Below are 19,946 nucleotides of genomic sequence, written 5' to 3'. Positions count from 1 at the left end.
AAAATAAAGTCTGTCACTGTTTCCACTGTTTCCCTATCTATTTGCCATAAAGTGATGAGACCAGATGCCATGATCTTAGTTTTCTGAATGTTGAGCTTTAACCTACTCTTTCACTCTCCTCTTTCACTTTCATCAAGAGGCTCTTTAGTTCTTCTTCGCTTTCTGCTGAGGGTGGTGTCATCTACTTTTCTTAGGTTATTGATATTTCTCCTGGCAATCTTGATTCTAGCTTGTGCTTCATCCAGCCCAGCGTTTCTCATGATGTATTCTGCATATAAGTTAAATACACAGGGTGACAATATACAGCCTTGATGTACTCCTTTTCCTATTTGGAACCAGTCTGTTGTTCCATGTCCACTTCTAACTGTTGCTTCCTGACCTGCATACAGATTTCTCAAGAGGCAGGTCAGGTGGTCTGGATTTCCCATCTCTTTCAGAATTTTCCACAGTTTGTTCTGATCCACACAGTCAAAGGCTTTGGCATAGTCAATAAACGAGAAGTAGATGTTTTTCTGGAACTCTCTTGCTTTTAGATGATCAAATGGATGTTGGAAATTTGATGTCTGACTCCTCTGCCTTTTCTAAATCCAGCTTGAACATCTGGAAGTTCACGGTTCACGTACCGTTGAAGCCTGGCTTGGAGAATTTTGAGCATTACTAGTGTGGCATTAAGTGCATTCAAACTGTTGAGCAGCCATCGCCATTATTCATCTCCAGACCTTCATCTTCCTAAACTGAGACTCTGTCCCCACTAGCATCAACTCCCCAGTCCCCCACCCCTAGCTCCTGGCATCCACCCTTCTACTTCCTGTCTCTATGATGGTGATGCTCCAGGCATCTCATATAATCTGAAATCACAGTGCTTGTCCTTTTGAGATTGGCTGATCTCATTTCGCACGATGTCTTGTGCATGCCTTAAAAGCAAAACTGATTTGACCTCCATAACTTGCTCTGCCCCTACAGTGATGCACAGGGCTCAGATCCTCTGGTCAGTGAAGGTGCCCCTGACTGGCATTGCTGTACTCGGGCTCAGGATGGAGGGGTTTTAGGATGCAGCACCTTCTGGGGGGCCACTGGGGGGCTGTGCCCTGTCCAGCGCGTGGCCCATGTCCCCACCAGGTTGCTGAAGGGCAGAACGGGGCGGCCGTCTCTCAGCATGCCCCTGATACTGATACTTTCCCAGCAGGGGAGAGGGTGTTCTATGTGGCCCCAGGGTCCGGGAGCAGGGGCTTGGTCTTGGGGTCTTTGGGGGCTCACCCACACAAGGTCCTCCCTGCCCCTCATCATGGTCACAGGACATCTGCCTCAAACTGGCCTTCATGAAGAGCGTGGTGCAGGTCACGGATGCCATCAAGAACATCAAGGACCTGGAAGACTTCCAATTTGCCCAAAAGGCAACTCTGACTGGCATTATCATGGTAAGCCATCTGGGGGCTTCCTCCATCCTGGGCAGTTTGGGAGATCTCACTCTGCTGACCTGAGGCCATCTGAAGCCCAAGCGGTGACAGGGGTCTCCGAGGCACCGCCTGTCTCTCTGTTTGGCTTTGACCTGACTGTAGGTGTTCTGCATGTGACATTCTTATATCTGATAAAGGTTTTCATGGCCAGGAAACATTCTAGAAGCTGGGGCTGAAGACCCCTGCCCTCAAGCCTGGTAATGCCCCTGAGGTGTCTGGTTCAGGGCTGGGAGACAAGCCCCATGGGTCAGCCCTAGCTAACCCAACATTTCTCCATAGTCAGGACCAAGAGGTCGGGCTCTGCCGTAGGCAGGACTTATAGCTACTTTTGCCCAGAACTTTGTTAAGATCTAGAAAGTACCAGCTGTCCAAAGGCAAGAGGCAGTGACAGAGGCTGCTGAGGCTGTGGGTCAGCCCCTGTCCCTCATCCCCAGACCTCTCCACTCCCTGCAATGGAAACCCTGGCCCCTGGACACCCTCTGGCTGCATTGGCAGCAGCCTGGAGGGAAGGGAGATGCAGATGGAACAGGAGGCCCTGAGAAAGAATCCGACATTCATTAGGTTCCCGCTCGGGGTCGAGAGCGACACGTATGTAATTTCACACCAGCCTGGCACAGCCCTGTGGACCAGGCCCCAAGTCCTCATGTCACACCTGAGCAAGGGCCCAGGCTGAGGAAGTGATTTGCCCAAGGACACACAGTAACTGGCAGAAATGAGCTAGAGGCACCGGCCCATCTTAGCTCCACTCCTCCCCTGAGATTTTGCTGCTTCCCCTGGGCTTCCCTCATAGCTCAGCTGGTAAGGAATCTGCCTGCAAAGCGGGAAACCTGAGTCGATCCCTGGGTTGGGAAGATCCCCCGATGAAGGGAAAGGCTACCCACTCCAGTATTCTGGCCTGGAGAATTCCAGGGACTGTATAGTCCTTGGATCACAAAGAGCTGGACACGACTGAGCAACTTCGCCTAAAACGTCAAAGGCCAACTGATCATGAAAAGAATGAAAGTGCATGCGGTATCGGAGCCCATCGCACAACGTCAGGCCCTCCTGGCTGTAACCCAGGGAATGCCCCTGCCATCGTGGTCACTGTGCGCCCGAGGCCCTCCCTGGCCATTGCGGGACTCCGGCTGGCCTGGCGGCTCACTGCCCTGCCATCCCGGCAGGCAATCATCAAAGCAGAACCGACTGACAGCCTGGTTTCTCCCGTGCGGACCATGGCCATGGATGCCCTCTCATACTTGAGGTGAGCCGGGCCCTGACCAGGCCCCAAGTGCCGCCCTGGGCTGGAGACAAGGTCTGAGGCCCCCTCTCAGAGCCTCTGGGGAGGTTGCACCTCCTTCAGGGCTTTCCTGATGGCTCGGACAGTAAAGAATCTGCCTGCAATCAGAAGACACAGGTTCGATCCCTTGGTCGGGAAGACCCCCTGGAGATGGGAATGGCAACCCACTCCAGATTCTTGCTTGCAGAACTCCATGGACGGGCTATAGTCCATGGTGTCAAAAAGAGTCGGATACAAACACTTTCACTTTAAACAAAATTACTGGATTTGGGTAGGAGCAGAAGGTTCCTAGAAAGGTGAAACACAGGACCCCTTTGGAAGGCAGGAGTTTGAAGTTCAAGAAGGAGGTGGCTCTCCCTTCTGAAGGCAAAACAGAGCCAATGAGGAACTTGTAACAATTCTGATACCCTGCCCCACCAAAGACTTAAATAAGGATCCCTGGAGCTGGGCATGGCCCCTGGGGCCCTTCGAAAGCTCTCCTGTGATTCTAGTATGCAACTAGGCTTGAGATCCACCTATGAAGGGGACAGAAAGAGAATCAGCTAGCGTGCATCACGCAACTAGCTACTACCACCAAAGGTTTATTAAAACACAGATGGCCTCCAATCCAGAAGTTTTTTGGGTTTTTTTTAAGATTTTTTTTTTAAAATGTGGACCATTTTAAAAAAAGTTTTGTTGAATTTGTTACAGTATTGCCTCTGTTTTATGTTTTGGCTTTTTGGCCACAAGACATGTGGGATCGAACCTGCACCTTTGGCACTGTATGGCAAAGCCTTAACCACTGGACTGCCAGGGAAGTCCACTACAGAGTTTTTGATTCAGCAGCTCTGAGGTGGAGACGTAGAGTTTGCATTTTCTAATAAACTCCAAGGGGATGCTGCTGCTGCTCCTGGTCCAGGTATTACATTTGAAAACTCCTGGGCCAGGACCAACCAGAAGCAAAGTCTGCGGATGCGATCAGGGAGGACCAATGGAATGTTTCTGAACAGGAGAGAGAGACTCAGAGCAGGCAGTGATAGGAGAGGCAGCTGTGGACACCTGAGTCTCCCCTTCAGTCACAGACAGACAGTGGACACCAGTGGGTGGAGCCAGGGCCCTTGTGGGGGGACAGACACCTGAACCCCCAAACAGAGAAGCTGGCCCCTTCCTTATTCTGTGATATGGCTCCTCCCACCACCCCCCAGACTGGGCAGAGCAGGTCTCAGTTCCCCACTGATCACTCCTCTTATCATTTCTTTCTCTAGCAAACTGAAGCCTTTCTACGCCACAGAGGAAAGCAGTGAGCTGATGGATATTAGTATACACTCTGTAATTTCTCTCCAACCCCCAGGAGACAGCAATGAGTCCATTAAGGTAGTTCCCTCCTGGCCACCTCATTTTCTGGATCAGTACTTGGAAGTTGATGTTAACTTCCAAGTTAACAGTGCTGGGAGCCCACCGTCCTGGACCATCTGGGAGTGGTCGGGGCAGCAAAGTACAGCAGCCTCTGTCAGTAATGTAAGGTGATGCTAGCTGCTGTAACATATACACTGAAATCTTCATGGTTTAACATGATTGTTTTCTTACTCAAATGATGTCCAGTTGGCAGCAGAGGTGGAGAGGGGGCTGCTTCCTGCAGTTGTTCAGGAATGTGGACTGACAGAGGCCCCATGGCTCCTCAGGTGGGCAGACCCAGCTCCAGAGAGAGTCTGGAGGATTTATGAGCCATTTGGCCCTCCTTATTGGCCAGAACTTGGTCACATGGCTCCACCTAGCTGCAAGGAATCCTGGGAAATGTAGTCCCTGACTGGATGACCGTTTCCCAACAGTCATCTGTGCCTCCAGGTCCTGGCCCTGGATGCCAGGGGTCAGGAGAGCTGGGCTCTAGGAGTCCAGTTTCCTGCTTTGCAAAATGGGTTCCTCTTGAGGTTGTCTTATATGTCACATAAGGAGCATAAAGAACTCAGTCTGAGCAGAAGTCAAAAGGAAGTTATCAGACCATCTCACAATATATGATCCTGGCATGGGCCACCCAGAGTCCTGGCAGGTGGCTCTTCCCCGACTGCTGCCGAGCTCTCCCTTCTCTTGGCCACAGACCCTGTATACGAACGCCCTGCATGCCCTGGAGCAGCTGATGGAGGGCCTCATGCAGAGACACCTAGACCCCAAGGGGCTTCAGGAGATGGTGCATGTGAGTTACCTGGAGGAGGGCCAGGAGCCAGTGGTGGCCCAGAATGCTGGTCCGAGGGCCAGACTCTCAGTGGGAAACAGGCATGCGTTAAGAATTGATTTGGTAATTTTCTTTAGACAAAGCTTCAAGCTGGCTGAAAAGTTGCAAGGACCAGTACAAAGAAGTCCTGTATGCCTTTCACCCAGATCCACAATTCTTAATATTTTGTGACATTTCAATATCACAAAATGTTCTTAAAAGTTGAAGTTAAATTCTTAAAAGCTGAAAAGTTGCAAGAACAGTACAAAGAACTCCTGCATGCCTTTCACCCAGATCCACAACACAATTCTTAATATTTTGTGACATGTTCTTTTTCCCTTTTTTTTTCCTCTTTACATTACACACCCACACACACACACACCCCTTTTGAATCATGGAGAGTTAGCTCTATACATCAACAACAAGAATCTTCTCTTATATAACAATATACTGTTCAAAATCACGGAATTTAACACTGATACCAGCTGTAGTCAATCAATTTTCCATATTCATATTTCACAAATTGCCCAATAATGACCTTCATAGTTATTTCCTCCCAGAACCAGGATCTAATCTGGATTATGAATTGCATTTAATTGTCTTCTCTCTCTTGTCTCTCTCCTTCAATTTGGAACAATTTATCAGTTTTTGTCTTTCATAATTTTGGTATTTTTGAATATAGTATTGCTAGTGCAGTCCATGGGGTCGCTAAGAGTTGGACACGACTAAGCAACTTCGCTTTCGCTTTTCACTTTCATGCATTGGAGAAGGAAATGGCAACCCACTCTAGTGTTCTTGCCTGGAGAATCCCAGGGACGGGGGAGCCTGGTGGGCTGTCGTCTGTGGGGTCTCACAGAGTCGGACATGACTGAAGCAACTTAGCAGCAGCAGCAGCAGCAGGGCTTTTTTAAAACTTGGATTGTTTGCTTTCTTATTATTGATTTTTTGGAGGTTGTATATATTCTAGAAGTAAATCCTTTATCAGATATGTGATTTGCAAATATTTTCTCCTGGTCTGTGACTTGCCTTTTCATTAATTTCACAGATTCTCCTGAAGAGAAAAAGTTTTTAACCTTGATGAAGTCTAATTTATTATTTTTTCTTTTATGTATCGTGTTTTTGGTATCATGACTAAGAAATCTTTACTAACCAAGGTCACAAAGATTTTCTCCTAGATTTTCTTCTAGAACTTGACAGTTTCAGGCTTTACATTGAAGTCTATGATGTATTTTGAGCTCAGTTTTCAAATATGGATCAAAGTTTAATTTATTTTAATTTTTTTGCACATGGTTAACTGTTTCAGCACCTTTGATGGAAAGACTATCTTTTCTCCACTGAATTACCTTTGCATATTTGTCAGAAATCAATTGACTGCATATTCGTGGGTCTATTTCTAGATACCTGTTCTGCTCTACTGATGTTTTTACCCTTCTTTACACCACTGCCATCCTGTCTTCATTATAACACTGTCAACATTTTAGTAAGTCTTGAAATCAGGACCAGATAGTATAAGTCCACTGACTTTGTTCTTTGAAGCTATACCCCACAAATATCCATATGTTCTGTTCTAATTTTAGTTCCAAGATGCATTTTCATTTCTCTTTTGACTTCTCCTTTGACCCATGGGTCATCAAGAAATTTCCAAATATTTGAGAGTTTTCCAGAGACCTTTTTGGTTTTGATTCTAGTTTAACTCCACTGTAGTCTGAGGACATACTTTGTACAATTCAAAGCCTTTTAAATCCATCGAGACTTAATTTGTTGCCCACGTATGATCTATCTTGGCGAACGTTCTGTGTGTGCTTGGGAAGTGTTCTGCTGCACTGAATGATATGTTCCCAAATATCACTTAAGCCAGGTATGGTTGGAAGTGTTGTCCAAGTTTTCTATATCCTTCCTGCTTTTGTCTTCTCTGCATCAGTTACAGAGATGGAGGTCGGAAATCTCTGTCACTGTGGATTTGTCCACTTCTCCCTTCAGTTCTATCAGTTTTTGCTCCCTGTTTTGCTAAGCCGTGTTGTTAGGTGCAGGGGCACGCAGGTGCTGGAGCGCAGGATGGACTGAGCTAGTGGCGTTTTCCCCTACAGTCCAACACTCGCAACAAAGCCAAACTCTTCAGCCAAGCGCCAGCTTGCTGAGGATGTTGGCCTTGTTCTCCGTTTGCTCGTGGCCTCATCTCCCTAGTGTCAGGGGCGGGGGAACCTGGGAACCTCCCAGAGCTTTGAAAATCAGGCTCTGAGTGGGAGAGAGGAGGAGAGCAGCAGCTGGCGAGGAAAGGCTGGCCTCGGGATTTTGAAGGCCCCTCTGTGTTCTGGGCTATCCCCATAGCTCCTGGAGAAGTGGATCTTGTCGGAGAAAGAATGGGAGCGGGAAAAAGCAGTGAACCTCCATCTCCATCTCATGAAAATCTATGTCCAAAGCGTCGGCGTCTGCGTGAGTCCCAGAGACCGGCCCCGCACCCCCACAGCCTGCCCCGCTGACACCCACAGGGAAAAGCCAGTCTCTATCCCAGGAGAGGAAACACCTCTGAAATCCAGTTCTGCCCCTGGAGAGACCCTTGGGAAGAGGCTGCATCACTGGGGAATGTTGAAGGTGACCCAGGGGGAGCTGGCCCTGGGCCTCTGGGGTCGTGAGAGAGGATGGGCAGGGTGTGGTGTGGATCTGGGTTTCGAGGGGCCTGAGGTTCACACAGTGTGAGGGCCCTCTTTAAGAGAATGGGGCACATGATTATGAATATCACATTGATTAGGAAAGTATTTACTTAGAATGAGAAAATGAATCCCTACAAAATGACAAATTTTACAAAGCTTAACAAATACCATCAACATCGCAAAATCTAGAAAAGCAATGAGGTTTTTTTGGTGATGGAGCCTCTGACACGGCTCCACAAGACCTCTCTTCCTTCCTTTGTTATCCTCCTACTCTTCGACTGTCTGGTCTTCAGGGATGGCCTTGGGAGGAGGACAAGCTGGGGGGCCTGGGGATGGAAGCTTGGGCTCGGGCAGATGGTAGCATCCTCTCCCTTCCCAAATAGGGGTGCTTTCAGAGCAGGGATCACTCTCTTTGGCCCCTGGTTGCACTGCCCTTGGGCATCACCAGGTGAGCTTGGCCAGACAGAGGATGTGAACTCTGAGGTCTCCCATCCCTCAGATCCCACTGAAGCTGGGGCAGTTTGGCGGCCTGGTGGGACTCATTGCACCAGGCACCTGCGACTCGCACAGAAAAACCCGCCTGGCCTCCATGGATGTCCTGGCCAGCCTGCTGGATCTTCACGGTACAGGAAGGGTGGTGTGGGTGGGCAGGACTGGGGCTCTCCAGGCCCAGAGGGAGGACCAATATCAGGGAGTTGGCTGTGGGGCTGTCCTGGGGGTCGGCAGGGATTGTGGCCTCTCTGTAGACAAGCAAGGGTGACCAGCGGGGACAGGGGTGCAGAGTTCACTGAGAGATCATGGAAGCTTCTAGAAGGAGAGGCTCATTGTGTCAGCACGACTCGCTGAGGGCACATGAAGGGCCCCACTGGACAGGGTTGCCTCACAGATACTAAGGATGCGGCAGAACTGGCCAGAAACGAGCTCAGAGGGGAAGGCAGTTGGGGCACCTTCAAGGTGGGTTGCCTCTGGCTCGGCAGCTGGCAGAATGCCCATCTGAGCTGTGCACAGAGATGGTTCCCGGGGCCAAGCAAGAGAGGTGGGAATGTAGATGCTGGAGAGCTGTCCAGGCCCAGGGAACCAAGGCAACCCAAGGGGCGGGGAGGTGGGAGCGTTGGGGGCGGGGGTGGGAAAGGGGGCCACCACGATGTGGGCCCTTGGTTCTGGACCGTCGTGCCTGACATTGTATCCCAACAGCAAGCCAGACCTGCTCCTCCTGGGGCGCCTCCAAAGAGCTGGAGCTTGAGAAATGTAAGGAGGACCTGCAGGGCTCAGACATGGAGAAGATTTTCAGCATATCCTCCAGAATCTCCAAGGTGATGAGCGGGAAGGCTGTGTGGGAGTAGCCTCCGGGTGCCTGGGCCATCTCTGGGGGGCGGGACCGGCTCCTCCTGGTCTTCCACAGACCTTGGTCCAACTCAAGTCATGTGTATTTAAGTGACCTGTGATATGTACAGTCCCCACCGTGGTGCCTGGCACACAGTAGGTGCATCACAGACCCCAGCTGTCTTCTCTTTTCCATATCATATGCTACACTGCGGGGGTCCTGGAAAGAACTGAACAGGGGCCCTGCACACATGTGTCAGCCCATGGGCAGGCTGACGGCACCCGGTGACTGCAAGTGTCCAGGGCCGCCCAAACCCTCAGGGCTGCAGAGAGGCGAGGCCTATTCTGCCTCAGGGGCCAGAGGACACTCCCAGGGAAGGCTGCAGGGCCGTAGAGGCAGGACTGGGAGGGTCTGGGGAGAAGCTCCCTGTGCGGGATTCGGAGGGGTGGGGGCAGGTGATGGGGTGAGGGAGGAGTTGGCCAGCGTCCTCCAGGCTTTTACACTGAGTGATCTCCAAGCCGGCCCGTGGTTGACAGGGCCAGAGGCTGGGTGAGGGGGCGAGAGGAGGCTCAGGATGGTTTGCGGGAGGATGGGGCTGGGCTGAGCTGGGCTGGGCTGGGACACTGAGCAGAGCAGGGCAGGCAGGGGAGCCCCTGGGCTTAGAGTCGGACCCAGGAACAGCCTGCTCTGGCTGTAGGTGGCCTGCTTGCAGTTCAACTGCGACGAGGTGGTCTCGCTGGTCCAGAAGCTCTGCGAGAACTTCGGGGCCATGGACCTCCAACATGACAAGGCCTCTGTCACCTGGATATGCACCTTCCTCCAGATGCGGGTCAAGGAGCTGGAGGACAAGGTGACAGCTTGTGGCCCAGCCCACCAGGGCCTGGGGCTGCCTGTGCATCCAGCCTAGAGGGCCAGGCAGAGGGGCCCAGCCTCGCTTGCTAAGGGCTCCTCACCATCCCCGAGTCCGTGATTATAAAGAGTGGGAGGAAGTCGGGTTCTGGAAGGGGAAAGAACCTATTGAAGGAGGCTTGGTCAGTGAGTGGACGCTGGGCTGGAGGCCTGAGGCTGGCCCTCCTGAAGCGCGGCACCTCCCACGTTAAAATGTGATAAAATCTCCGAAGAGACCAGAGGATGCTCTGGAAGGGCCGAGCTGTGCCTGGCCCCCGGTGGACTAGCCTGCCCAGCGTCCACCTGGGCAGGAGGAGGGGTGTGCGGCAGGGGGAGGGCAGGAGCCCCCCGAGGGCCGGGCTGCCTGGTGACGCCCCGCCCCCACCCCAGGTGCCCGAGATCCTGGGCGCCATCCTGGCGCACCTGCCCACGGTGGACCACCGGGAGGTGCGGCGCCTCCTGATCGAGGGCCTCCTCCTGCTGGCCCACTACCACCAGGAGACCGTGCTCACGGCGCTCCTGCGGCAGCCCCTGCCCATGGAGAGGTGGGTTCCCAGGTGCGGGGCCTCTGCCTCCCGTGCCCCTCAGACGGCCACCACGGACATGTCCCAGGAGCCCGGGGCCTTGAGCAGTGCCTCGTCTGACCTGTGTCAGGGGAAGGGGGTGGTCGGACCCTCCCACTTGCATCTCTGTGGCTGGTACAGCCTCTGAGAACCTCGGACCTGGAGCCTTGAAGCTCCAGCTCCCTCCTATCAAGCTGGAGCCCGGAGCCCACATCTCACAGGTCCTGGCCGCCCCCTCTGGGCTCTCCCCTCGATGGCCCTCTCCTCCCTGCAGAGTATAGAGCTCCAGGCCGGACAGACCACAGGACGTGGTCCCCAGGGCCCGAGCAGGCCTCTGGAGAAGCTCCCTTCCCCCTTTCCAAATGGGGCCCTGAGAGGGAAGTGACCCAGGTGCCTGAGGGGTGAAATGACAGACCCCCCAGGCTCTCAGGTGGCCTCACAGGGAAGCAGGGCAAGCCTTCCTCTTCCTGTTATCTTGAACTGTGCCCAGCCCCCTTGTCTGTGTCACGGCATCACGCAGGCAGCCGGTAGGAGCTCACCAGTTTGACGAGTGAGTGTGCTGGGATCGAACTGGTATATACTGGGGAAGGCCCAGAAAGAGGGGAGCAGGCGTCCCCAAAGCAGCAGAGACCAAGGAGCAAAGGGCAGCCTTGAGGCTTGGTGAAGAGAGATGTGGCCGATGCTGGGAGCAGACAAAGGAGAGTTTCGAGCACAGGTGTCAGACACGTGAAATGCAGGCCTGGCCCCACTTCACAGGGAGCTGCTCCTCCAGAGGGCAGCCCTTCCCTGGGTGCAGGTAGGGCAGTGCCATGCAGGTGGCGTGCTTTAACGAGGTTTAGCCCCTCTCAGAGCAGTGCTGGGCTGGGGCCTCTGGCAGGCTGGCTTTCGCTGTATTAGTTAGCTATTCCTGCATAACAAATCGCTTCCAGCTCAGGAGCTTGGAACAGCAACCCGGTTATCATCTGGTTTGTGTGGTCAGGAGCTTGGGTTGGCCAAGCTGGGGCTTTGGCTCAGGGTCTCAGACACATCAAGGTGTCAGCCAGTCTGCATTGTTTCCTGGAGCCCAGGGCCGCCTTCAAACTCATTCAGGTGTTTCTTGAGTTATAGGGCTGAGGTCCCCACGCCCTGGTTTCCTTGCACTCCTGTGGCTTCTTTCTGAGTTGATTTTAATGAGCATGCTGTGCCCACCCTTCTATTCAGTTCCTGCCACTGGGCCCCCTGCCACATTTTCCCCATCCTCGACAAAACTCACTTATCTGCACTTACGTGTTTGGTTTTGTGGATTCGAATAGGCAGGCTGATCCTGTTGGAGTCATGGCTTTAGCCCTTTAGTGCCCCCCAGACCCCACGTGCCTGTACCTGCGTGTGTGCAGAGGCTCGTTAAGTCACTGTCCCTCCCCTTCTCAGCAGGGCTGCAGGCTTGGACTTGGGGTCAAGAAGGCTGCTCCAAGCTGTAGTCTGGCAGCTTCCCTGACCTTCTTGGGCAGAATTTCCTCTTCTGTGGAATGGAGATGAAGGCTCCTTCCACATAGATGTGTTGGGAGGAGGAAGTGATAGGTATCAGCAAGCTGCCTGGTGCTGGCCTGATACACCAAGCACTGGGAGGCTATGACCCGACATGTCCATGAAGTCATCACACAGTCGGCCCGGTGGGGATTCCTGGGTCCCCTAGCAGCAGAGCTGGACCTTCCGTGAGAGAGACAGAGAGGGCCGTGGTTTCCCAGGAGGACCGTGGGCAGAGGTGCGGGGCGGGACTCGGCCTCTGGCTGTGCAGCCTTGGTGGCTCTCCCACCTCCCTGAGACCCCGCCTCCAGGCTCCAGCCCCTACTCTGGGGGCTGCCCGGGAGTCCCCAGGGGGCTTTGACTTGCCAGGGCACATGACCCCAAACCCACAGTCCTTGTCCCCTGTCTCTGGCTAGCCACCTGACAGAGGTGTGGCTGGCTGTGGCTGAGAACGTGCCCTTTGCCCGGACGATGCTCCACGCGCTGATGGGCCGGCTGCAGGCGAGGTTCACGCCCAGGGCCAACGCTGCCTCCAAAGCTGACATCTGGCGCCTGGCCGCGGTGGACCCTCTGATGGTGAGGCAGGGGGAAGGCCCGCCTCGGGGGCTCGGTGGGACCCCTGCCGCCTCCGGCTCTCCTCTCCGCAGACCCTGTGCACCATCCACCTGCTCGTTGAGAGGATGGACTGGGACAACAGGCTCCTGGATCTCTTCCCGGACCTTGTCTACACGCTCCTCCTGCAGCTGGGCAGCAGCCAGGGCCCAGAGGCCGTGTCGCCCGTCCTAAAGACATGGAGACTCATCCACACGGGGACTCTGCCTGAGGAGGTCAACCTGCAGAGGTGTGCTCGAGGGTGGGAAGGTGCGGTGTGGTGAGGCTGTGGTCCTGGGCTGGATGCAGTCCCTCGACTGGGGACTTGCCTGGTGGTCCAGTGGCTAAGACTCCAAGGTCCTAATGTAGAGGGCCCAGGTTCAACCCCCGGTCAGGGAACTAGATCCCATGTGCTGAAACTAAGACCCTGTGAAAGTGAAAGTGTTCATTGCTCAGTAGTGACCAACTCTTTGCAACCCCATGGACTGAATGTAGCCCACCAGACACCTCTGTCCATGGGCTTCTCCAGGCAAGAATACTGAAGTGGGTAGCCATTCCCTTCTCCAGGAGATCTTCCTGACCCAGGGATTGAACCTGGGTCTCCCACATTGCAGGCAGATTCTCTACTGTAAGACCCTGTACAGCCAAATAAATAAATGTTCTTAAAAAGAAGAAGAAGAAGAAGTCACTGGACTACAAGTGTCACCTCCACTGAGAGGTCCTCGTTTTCCCTTCCTGGTGGGGAGGAGAAATTTCTGGAAGCTCAGCTTACAACCCTCCCTTGTGTGGGTCCAGCACTTTGTGGTTTTCAGAGTTTGCAGACCCACTGTCTCCCACGGCTGCTCTTGGGTCCTGAGCAAGTCTCCCCGCCTGTGTTGGGCACCCCTTCACGGGCCTGGGTGCGGAGCTTACCCAAGAGCTTATTGAAGGCAGGGCAGGTGCTCCCAGTAGGGCAGCCTCAGCCTCACGCGGCCCCACCTTCTTCCAGGGTCACGATCAGATCCATGCAGCTCTTGTTCAGGAGACTCAACAGTGAGTCTCTGCTTTGCACCCTGGAGGAGCAAGGCGTGTGGACACTTCTGGAGAGCAGCTCGACGTTCCTGCAGGGAGTCAGCCAGCTGGCCAGGTGGGTGCCCGGCTCCCCAGGGCTCCACTGTCTGGCTGGAAGGTCTGGGCCTGATGGCTAAATGCCTCGCTCCAGGGTGTGCATGTCAGGGGGTGGGGGTGGGCGCAGATTGCCATGTTGACCCACATCCCAGACTCTGAGTGGCAGGAGGGTCCAGGGCAAAGGAAATCTTTTCTTCCAGCCCTTCCTGCTCCAAGGCAAGAAAGCGAGGTCCCAGGTGGGTGGGGTGTGCCCAGGGTCACAAAGGGCTTCCGAGCCAGGCCAGGACGGCAGGACCGAGAGTTCCTTCCTGGGTCTAGACCCTCATTCTGGTCCCCTTTTTATAAAAAGGAGACCTGGGTTCGATCCCTGGGTTGGGAAGATTCCCCTGGAGAAGGGAGTGGCTCCCCACCCCAGTCTTCTTGCCTGGGGAATTCCATGGACAAAGAAGCCGGGCAGGCTACCGTCCATGGGGTCGCAGAGTCGGACACGACTTGCACTTTCACCTTTTATAAAGAGGAGGTGGAGGGTCCGTACTTCAGTGACCCCCTGACCTGGGAACCCCGCCCCGGGCACCCTGCTGCAGAGTGGCTGTGCCGGGCAGGAGCTGAGAAGCCCCTTCGGTGGTGCTGTCCCTGCAGGCTGTGCGTGCAGAGCCCCCAGGGCTATTACAGGCAGAGGCTGTCGGAGCTGGTGCTCAGGGGCATGGCCTCGGAGGCCCTGAGTTGCCGCATCAGCAGCACGGCGGTCTGCATGGAAGTGAGGCCACAGAGGGGGCTGGGCGGGCGGTGGGCGTGGGCTGGGCGTGGGGCGTGTTGGGGGCTGGGCGGGGGGCGGGCAGGGATGTGGGTGGGTGCTGGGTGACCCCCCTGGCTGTCCTGGGGGCTCATCTCAGGGCAGGCACGCGTGCTCTGAGTCCGGGGTTGGAGGAACAGGCAAACGTCCCTCATGCCCTCTTCCACTCATTCACTCATCAAGCACATGATTCAGGGCAGCACTGAGGGGAAACGGGTTGAGACCCGTCCTGTGCCCTGTAGTACGGCCGCCAAGGGCTGCGTGATGTGGTGAGCACCAGCATCACGGGCCAGAAGAGGGCTTTCCTGGGAAGGCCAGGCAGAGGGCTCTGAGAGGCGAGCCAGGCTGAGCCAGGCAGGAAGGCCCCAAATGGGGGTCAGAGCCACTGATGCCCAGCCACCCTTCCTTATGTGGTCCTGAGGGGATTGGCCAGAAAACTTTTGGGGGGAAATCCTGATGGCTGTCTGACACCCAGAGTGTCATTGGAACCAATCATTGCCCAAGGGAGGGCTGGCAGACTTGCTCTGTAGAAGGCTGAAGAATCAGTTTTCCATTCCGGGGTCACCTACTGGGTACTTAGTTTTCTTCTGGGTCAGGAAGATCTCCTGGAGACGGAAATGGTAACCCACTCCAGTATTCTTGCCTGGAAAATCCCATGGATGGAGAAGCCTGGTAGGCTACAGTCCATGGGGTCGCAAAGTGTCGGACACGACTGAGCAACTTCACTTTCTAAGTTTTATAACGGGGCTTCCCTTGTAGCTCAGTCGGTAAAGAATCCACCTGCACTGCAGGAGACCGGGGTTCAACCCCTGGGTCAGGTAGATCCCCTGCAGGAGGGCATGGCAACCCACTCCAGTATTCTTGCCTGGAGAATCCCATGGACAGAAGAGCCTGGCGGGCTACACTCCATGGGGTTGCGAGAGTCAGACACGACTTAGCGACTAAACCACCACCACCAAGGTTTATAAAACACACGTGCACCCAGGCACGCCACAGGGCGCCGCATCATCCCGAGGGCCCAGCGTTTTGGGTGGGAGCCCAGAATTGACCCTCGGAGGCCCAGGGGAGTGGAATCCGTGCATTTTGTGCATTTCTGCTCTGACTCAGTGGGCATGGCTCTTGCACACCATGGCCGCTCCCATCACGTGAACGGAAGGAACAGATGATGAACGGATGCGTTCCTTTAGATAACGACCCAGAGGGAGGGTATGGGGACGGAGGAGGGAGGAGGGTTCAGGATGGGGAATACAGGTATACCTGTGGCGGATTCATTTCGATATTTGGCAAAACTAATACAATATTGTAAAGTTTAAAAATAAAATAAAATTAAAAGACAAAAAAAAAAACCACTCAACTAGAATTTCCCCACGTATGTCTGCATCGGAGCCTCACAGCGACCCCATGAGGCAGGTACTGCTGTTGCCCTTTTTACAGGTGAGGAAGCTGAGGTTCCGAGGGGTCCAGGGACTTGTCGGGGTCCCACAGCTGGCGGCGGAGGACCCCATAGCCGGTCCTGGGAGGTGGAGCTCCGAATCCTCTCCTGTTCCCAGGGACGCCGCTCCGGGCACCGAGTCGTATCACCTGTCCCGTTTTGAGGCAGAGGAACGAGAGCCTCTCTCGGGGATGACTGTGAACAGTTCTCCTTTCCAGTTCATGAGTGACCCGATCCTGCACCAGGAGAAGCTGCTGAAGCGGGCAGTGCTGATGCTGGAGAAGGGCGCAGAGCAGGAGGACGAGGTCCTGCGGGTGCTCTCCCTGCGCGCCCTCGGCAACATGGCCCTCGGCGCCCCAAGGAAGGTCCGCGGGGGCCAAGGCAGGGATTGGGGGTGGGGGGCCCATGCCGGCCTGTTCCGGGCAGCCAGGCGGGGCCTGAAAGCCCTGTGCCCCGCAGGTGAGGCAGTACCGGAAGCTCTTACTGGAGAAGTGCCTGTGTTCCCTGCGGGGGCCAGGCGTGAGCACCAGCGTGACCTCTGAGGGCCTGGAGGTCCTGGCCAAGGTCTTGGTCGAGCTGCGGGAAGGGGACCTGGGGTCCACCTTCAACGCCATCTCCGAGCAGTGCAGAGCCTTCTTTGACAACGTGAGTGCACACTGGCGCCCTGCTTGGCCCTGGCCCTCGTGGGGGTCCCCACGAATGGCTGCTCGGTAGGAGGTGGCCACTGCTCACCCCCTAAAGGAGAGAGGTGCTCTGGAATGAAAAGGGCTGCAGTTCGCACTTGGGTGCTGATGTACCGATTGGCTGATCACGGGACCTGGTTAAAAAATTAAAATCTTGTTCTGCCTTGTATGGGATCACACAGAGTCGGACACGACTGAAGTGACTTAGCAGCAGCAGGGCCCACAGGACCCTTCTCCCCTGACTTTAATTCATCGCAGCCGCAAATGCTCTTTGGACACCTGTGATGTGTGGGCTGGGGACTCTGCTAGGTTGGGTTGGTAGGCGATCAGATCCAGCACAGCCCCCATCTAGGCAAGAGAAGGTCACAAACCCCAGAATACTGCCCAGTCCCCAGAGCCCTGCAGGAGACACTCCATCATGATGGAATGATCCAGAAGGCTTTGCAGGCACCAAGGCGTTTAAGAAGGTCCACAGCAAATGGCTGGGGTTTTGTTGGGCTTCTTGCTTCCCATGTTTCAGAAATAGCTTGTGTGTTCTGGCTGCAGGAGAGCGAGCTGCTGCGTTTAAAAGCCTTCATCGTCTTCGGGAAGCTGGCACAGGTGGTCAGGATTTCCAAGAAGCATTTCTTCAAGCAGGAAGTGAAGAAAGCCTGGGTCCCCCTCATGCTACATTGCCAGGACCCCTGCTCCGATGCCGCCCAGGTGAGACACACCTGGGCTATGTGCGCGATGCCCAGGGCCTGCTGTCCCCACAAGGAACACGTGCTTCGGGGCTGCCGCCCTGGCTAGCTGGGGTGTCCCCCACCTCGCTCAGTCTTCCTGGGACCCCAGAAGCCACCATCTTCTGGTTCCTCCCACCAGGCTGAGAAAGGGACCAGTCAAGACACCCCACACACTGGCTGATTGAGGAGTCTCGGCTCTGTGAGGGGAAACATGGCGTACTTTCCTTCTTCTCCGATGCCTTCACCAGCCACCCTTTCTTCTGCCTTTCAGTCACTAGGTCGTGTCCCACCCTGTGACCACAAGGACTGCAGCACACCAGGCTTCCCTAGCCTTCACTGTCTCCCGGAGTTTGCTCAGACTCACATCCATTGAGTCGATGCTGCCATTTAACCATCTCATCCTCTTCACCCCCTTCTCCTGTCCTCAGTCTTTCCTGGCATCAGAGTCTTTTCCAATGAGTCAGTCTTCACATCAGATGGCCAAAATATTGGAGCTTCAGCTTCAGCATCAGTCTTTCCAATGAATATTCAGGGTTGATTTCCTCCTTTAGGATTGACTGGTTTGATCTCTTTGCAGTCCAAGGGACTTTCAAGGATCTTGCCCAGGACCACACTTTGAAAGCATCAATTCTTCACTCAGCCTTCATTATGGTCCAGCTTTCCCAATGGACTGGAAAAACCATAGTTTGATTATACAGACCTTTGTTGGCAAAGGGATTTGTCTCTGCTTTTTAATATGCTGTTTAGGTTTGGCATAGCTTTTCTTCCAAGGAGTAGGCATCTTTTAATTTCATGGCTGCAGTCATTGTCTGCAGTGATTTTGGAACTCAAGAAAATAAAATCAGGCACTGTTTCTACTTTGCCCCCATCTATCTGCCATGAAGTGATGGGAACAGATGCCATGATCTTAGTTTTTTGAATGCTAAGTTTTAAGACAGATTTTTCACTCTCCTCTTTCACCCTCATCGAGTGGCTCTTTAGTTCCTCTTCACTTTCTGCCAATAGAGTGATATCAGCTGCATATCTGAGGTTGTTGATATTTCTCCTAGCAATCTTGATTCCAGCTTGTGATTCATCCATCCCAGAATTCCACATGATGTACTCTGCATATAAGTTATTTAACAGGGTGACAATATACAGCCTTGACGCACTCCTTTCCCAATTTTCAACCAGTCTGTAGTTCCATATCTGGTTCTGTTGCTTCTTCTCTGCATACAGGTTTCTCAGGAAACAGGTAAGGTGGTCTGGTATTCCCATCTCTTTAAGAATTTTCCACAGTTTTTGTGATCCACAGTCAAAGGCTTCCCGCATGGCTCAGACAGTAAAGAACCTGCCTTCAATGCAGGAAACTCATGTTCAATCCCTGGATTGAGAAGACCCCCTGGAGAAGGGAATGGCTACACACTCTAGAATTCTTGCCTGGAGTATTCCATGGACAGAGGAGCCTGGCGGGTTACAGTCCATGGAGTCTCAAAGAGTTGGACATGACTGAAGCAATTAACACTTTCATTATCCTCACTACCTCTATCAGAAGTTCACAGTCCTTTCATGTTTTAACAGCAACTCTGCTGGAGGCAGGGCTTCAGGGAAGAAAGTGACCACCTACCCCCAAAGGGGATGAGAGGCCTTAATGAAGGAGCCACAAAGAGGAGAGGCCAGCACAGCCTGGGCCCCCATGGGTGCTGTTGCCTCTCCTGCTCCTGGGGGAGCAGACACCCCAACCTCCTTCCCTGCCCTCCATTCCAGTACCTTCCTGTGGCCCAACCTCAGCAGAGGCCAGAGACCAGTGGCCTGGTTACTGCAGGGGATGGGGCGAGGGAGATCTGGGGAGAGGGGATCTGGGGGGGGTTGCAGCCAGGCCCCAAACCCCAGGCTCCTGGAGGTGGTAGGTCCCGGCAGGGCTGCTGAGGGCATCCAGTGCTGGCCAATGGCTGAGGGGGCACTGGGGCTGCACCTGCGCCCATGGGGCTTCTCAGTAAACATGCCCAAGGTGTCACACGGGCCAGTAGGGTTTGAGTCCCAGGCAGCCCCCTGGGGCTCATCAGCCCGCCCTTCTTTGGCTTCCTGAGGCCTTTGGGGGGCTGCCCCCTAGCTTACTGATGGAGTGCCAGCCCCCAGCCCCACCCCTTGTGTGGCCCCCCAGGGCCGCCTGCCTCCTCTCCTGCCATCCTGTCCTGTGTCCTCCAGGCCTGCGTGGCTACCATGTTTCAGTGTGTGCACTTCTGGGGCTGGAGGGCCCTGCAGAGCTCTGCGGACCACAGTGACGCCGCTGCCCCCAAGGAGATGATCGGTTTCCAGATGACCCTGTGTTCCGTCCTGGTGAGGAAGCTGAGGCAGGGGCCAGCCCCAGGGGCTTGGGGCTTCATCCTGTGATCCTGCTAGACATGAAGTGTTGAGACCAGCTCTGTCCAACAGAAAGCAAATGCAAACCACACACCCATCTTTAAGATTTATGTTGAAAAACGTGAAAAGAGGTGAAACCAAATTTAATAATAGGTTTTATTTAACCCAGTAGTTCCAAATCATTGCCATTTCAACAGGCAATCAATGGACAATTATTAATGTAATAGTTTACCTGTTTGGGATAACATCTTCAGTATCCAGGAGGCACTTTACACTTAATTCAGACTAGCCTTGTTGGTTGGGTGGCATCATCAAATCCATGGACATGAGTTTGAGCAAACTCCGGGAGATAATGAAGGGCAGGGAAGCCTGGTGCGCTGCAGTCCATGAGGTCCCAGAGAGTCGGACACAACTGAGCGACTGAA

General features: G+C 54.2%; 1 protein-coding gene across 1 annotated transcript in view; it reads left to right on the top strand.

The window, feature by feature from the left end:
- Positions 1–19,946, top strand: part of MROH2A (maestro heat like repeat family member 2A) — a 56,134-nt gene that overhangs the window by 34,897 nt on the left and 1,291 nt on the right. The window contains exons 23-39 of the mRNA XM_070362546.1: positions 1,296–1,418; positions 2,618–2,697; positions 3,978–4,086; positions 4,808–4,903; positions 7,250–7,354; positions 8,072–8,195; positions 8,767–8,885; positions 9,594–9,746; positions 10,175–10,329; positions 12,267–12,426; positions 12,498–12,691; positions 13,430–13,567; positions 14,188–14,305; positions 15,992–16,138; positions 16,233–16,418; positions 17,003–17,158; positions 19,366–19,497. Coding sequence (XP_070218647.1) covers positions 1,296–1,418; positions 2,618–2,697; positions 3,978–4,086; positions 4,808–4,903; positions 7,250–7,354; positions 8,072–8,195; positions 8,767–8,885; positions 9,594–9,746; positions 10,175–10,329; positions 12,267–12,426; positions 12,498–12,691; positions 13,430–13,567; positions 14,188–14,305; positions 15,992–16,138; positions 16,233–16,418; positions 17,003–17,158; positions 19,366–19,497 — 2,295 coding nt within the window. The remainder of the gene's footprint in view (positions 1–1,295; positions 1,419–2,617; positions 2,698–3,977; positions 4,087–4,807; positions 4,904–7,249; positions 7,355–8,071; positions 8,196–8,766; positions 8,886–9,593; positions 9,747–10,174; positions 10,330–12,266; positions 12,427–12,497; positions 12,692–13,429; positions 13,568–14,187; positions 14,306–15,991; positions 16,139–16,232; positions 16,419–17,002; positions 17,159–19,365; positions 19,498–19,946) is intronic.

The sequence above is a fragment of the Bos mutus genome, chromosome 3 (genome assembly GCF_027580195.1).
Source record: "Bos mutus isolate GX-2022 chromosome 3, NWIPB_WYAK_1.1, whole genome shotgun sequence".
Classification (NCBI taxonomy): Eukaryota; Metazoa; Chordata; class Mammalia; order Artiodactyla; family Bovidae; genus Bos; species Bos mutus.
This window is presented reverse-complemented; position numbering and strand designations above follow the sequence as displayed.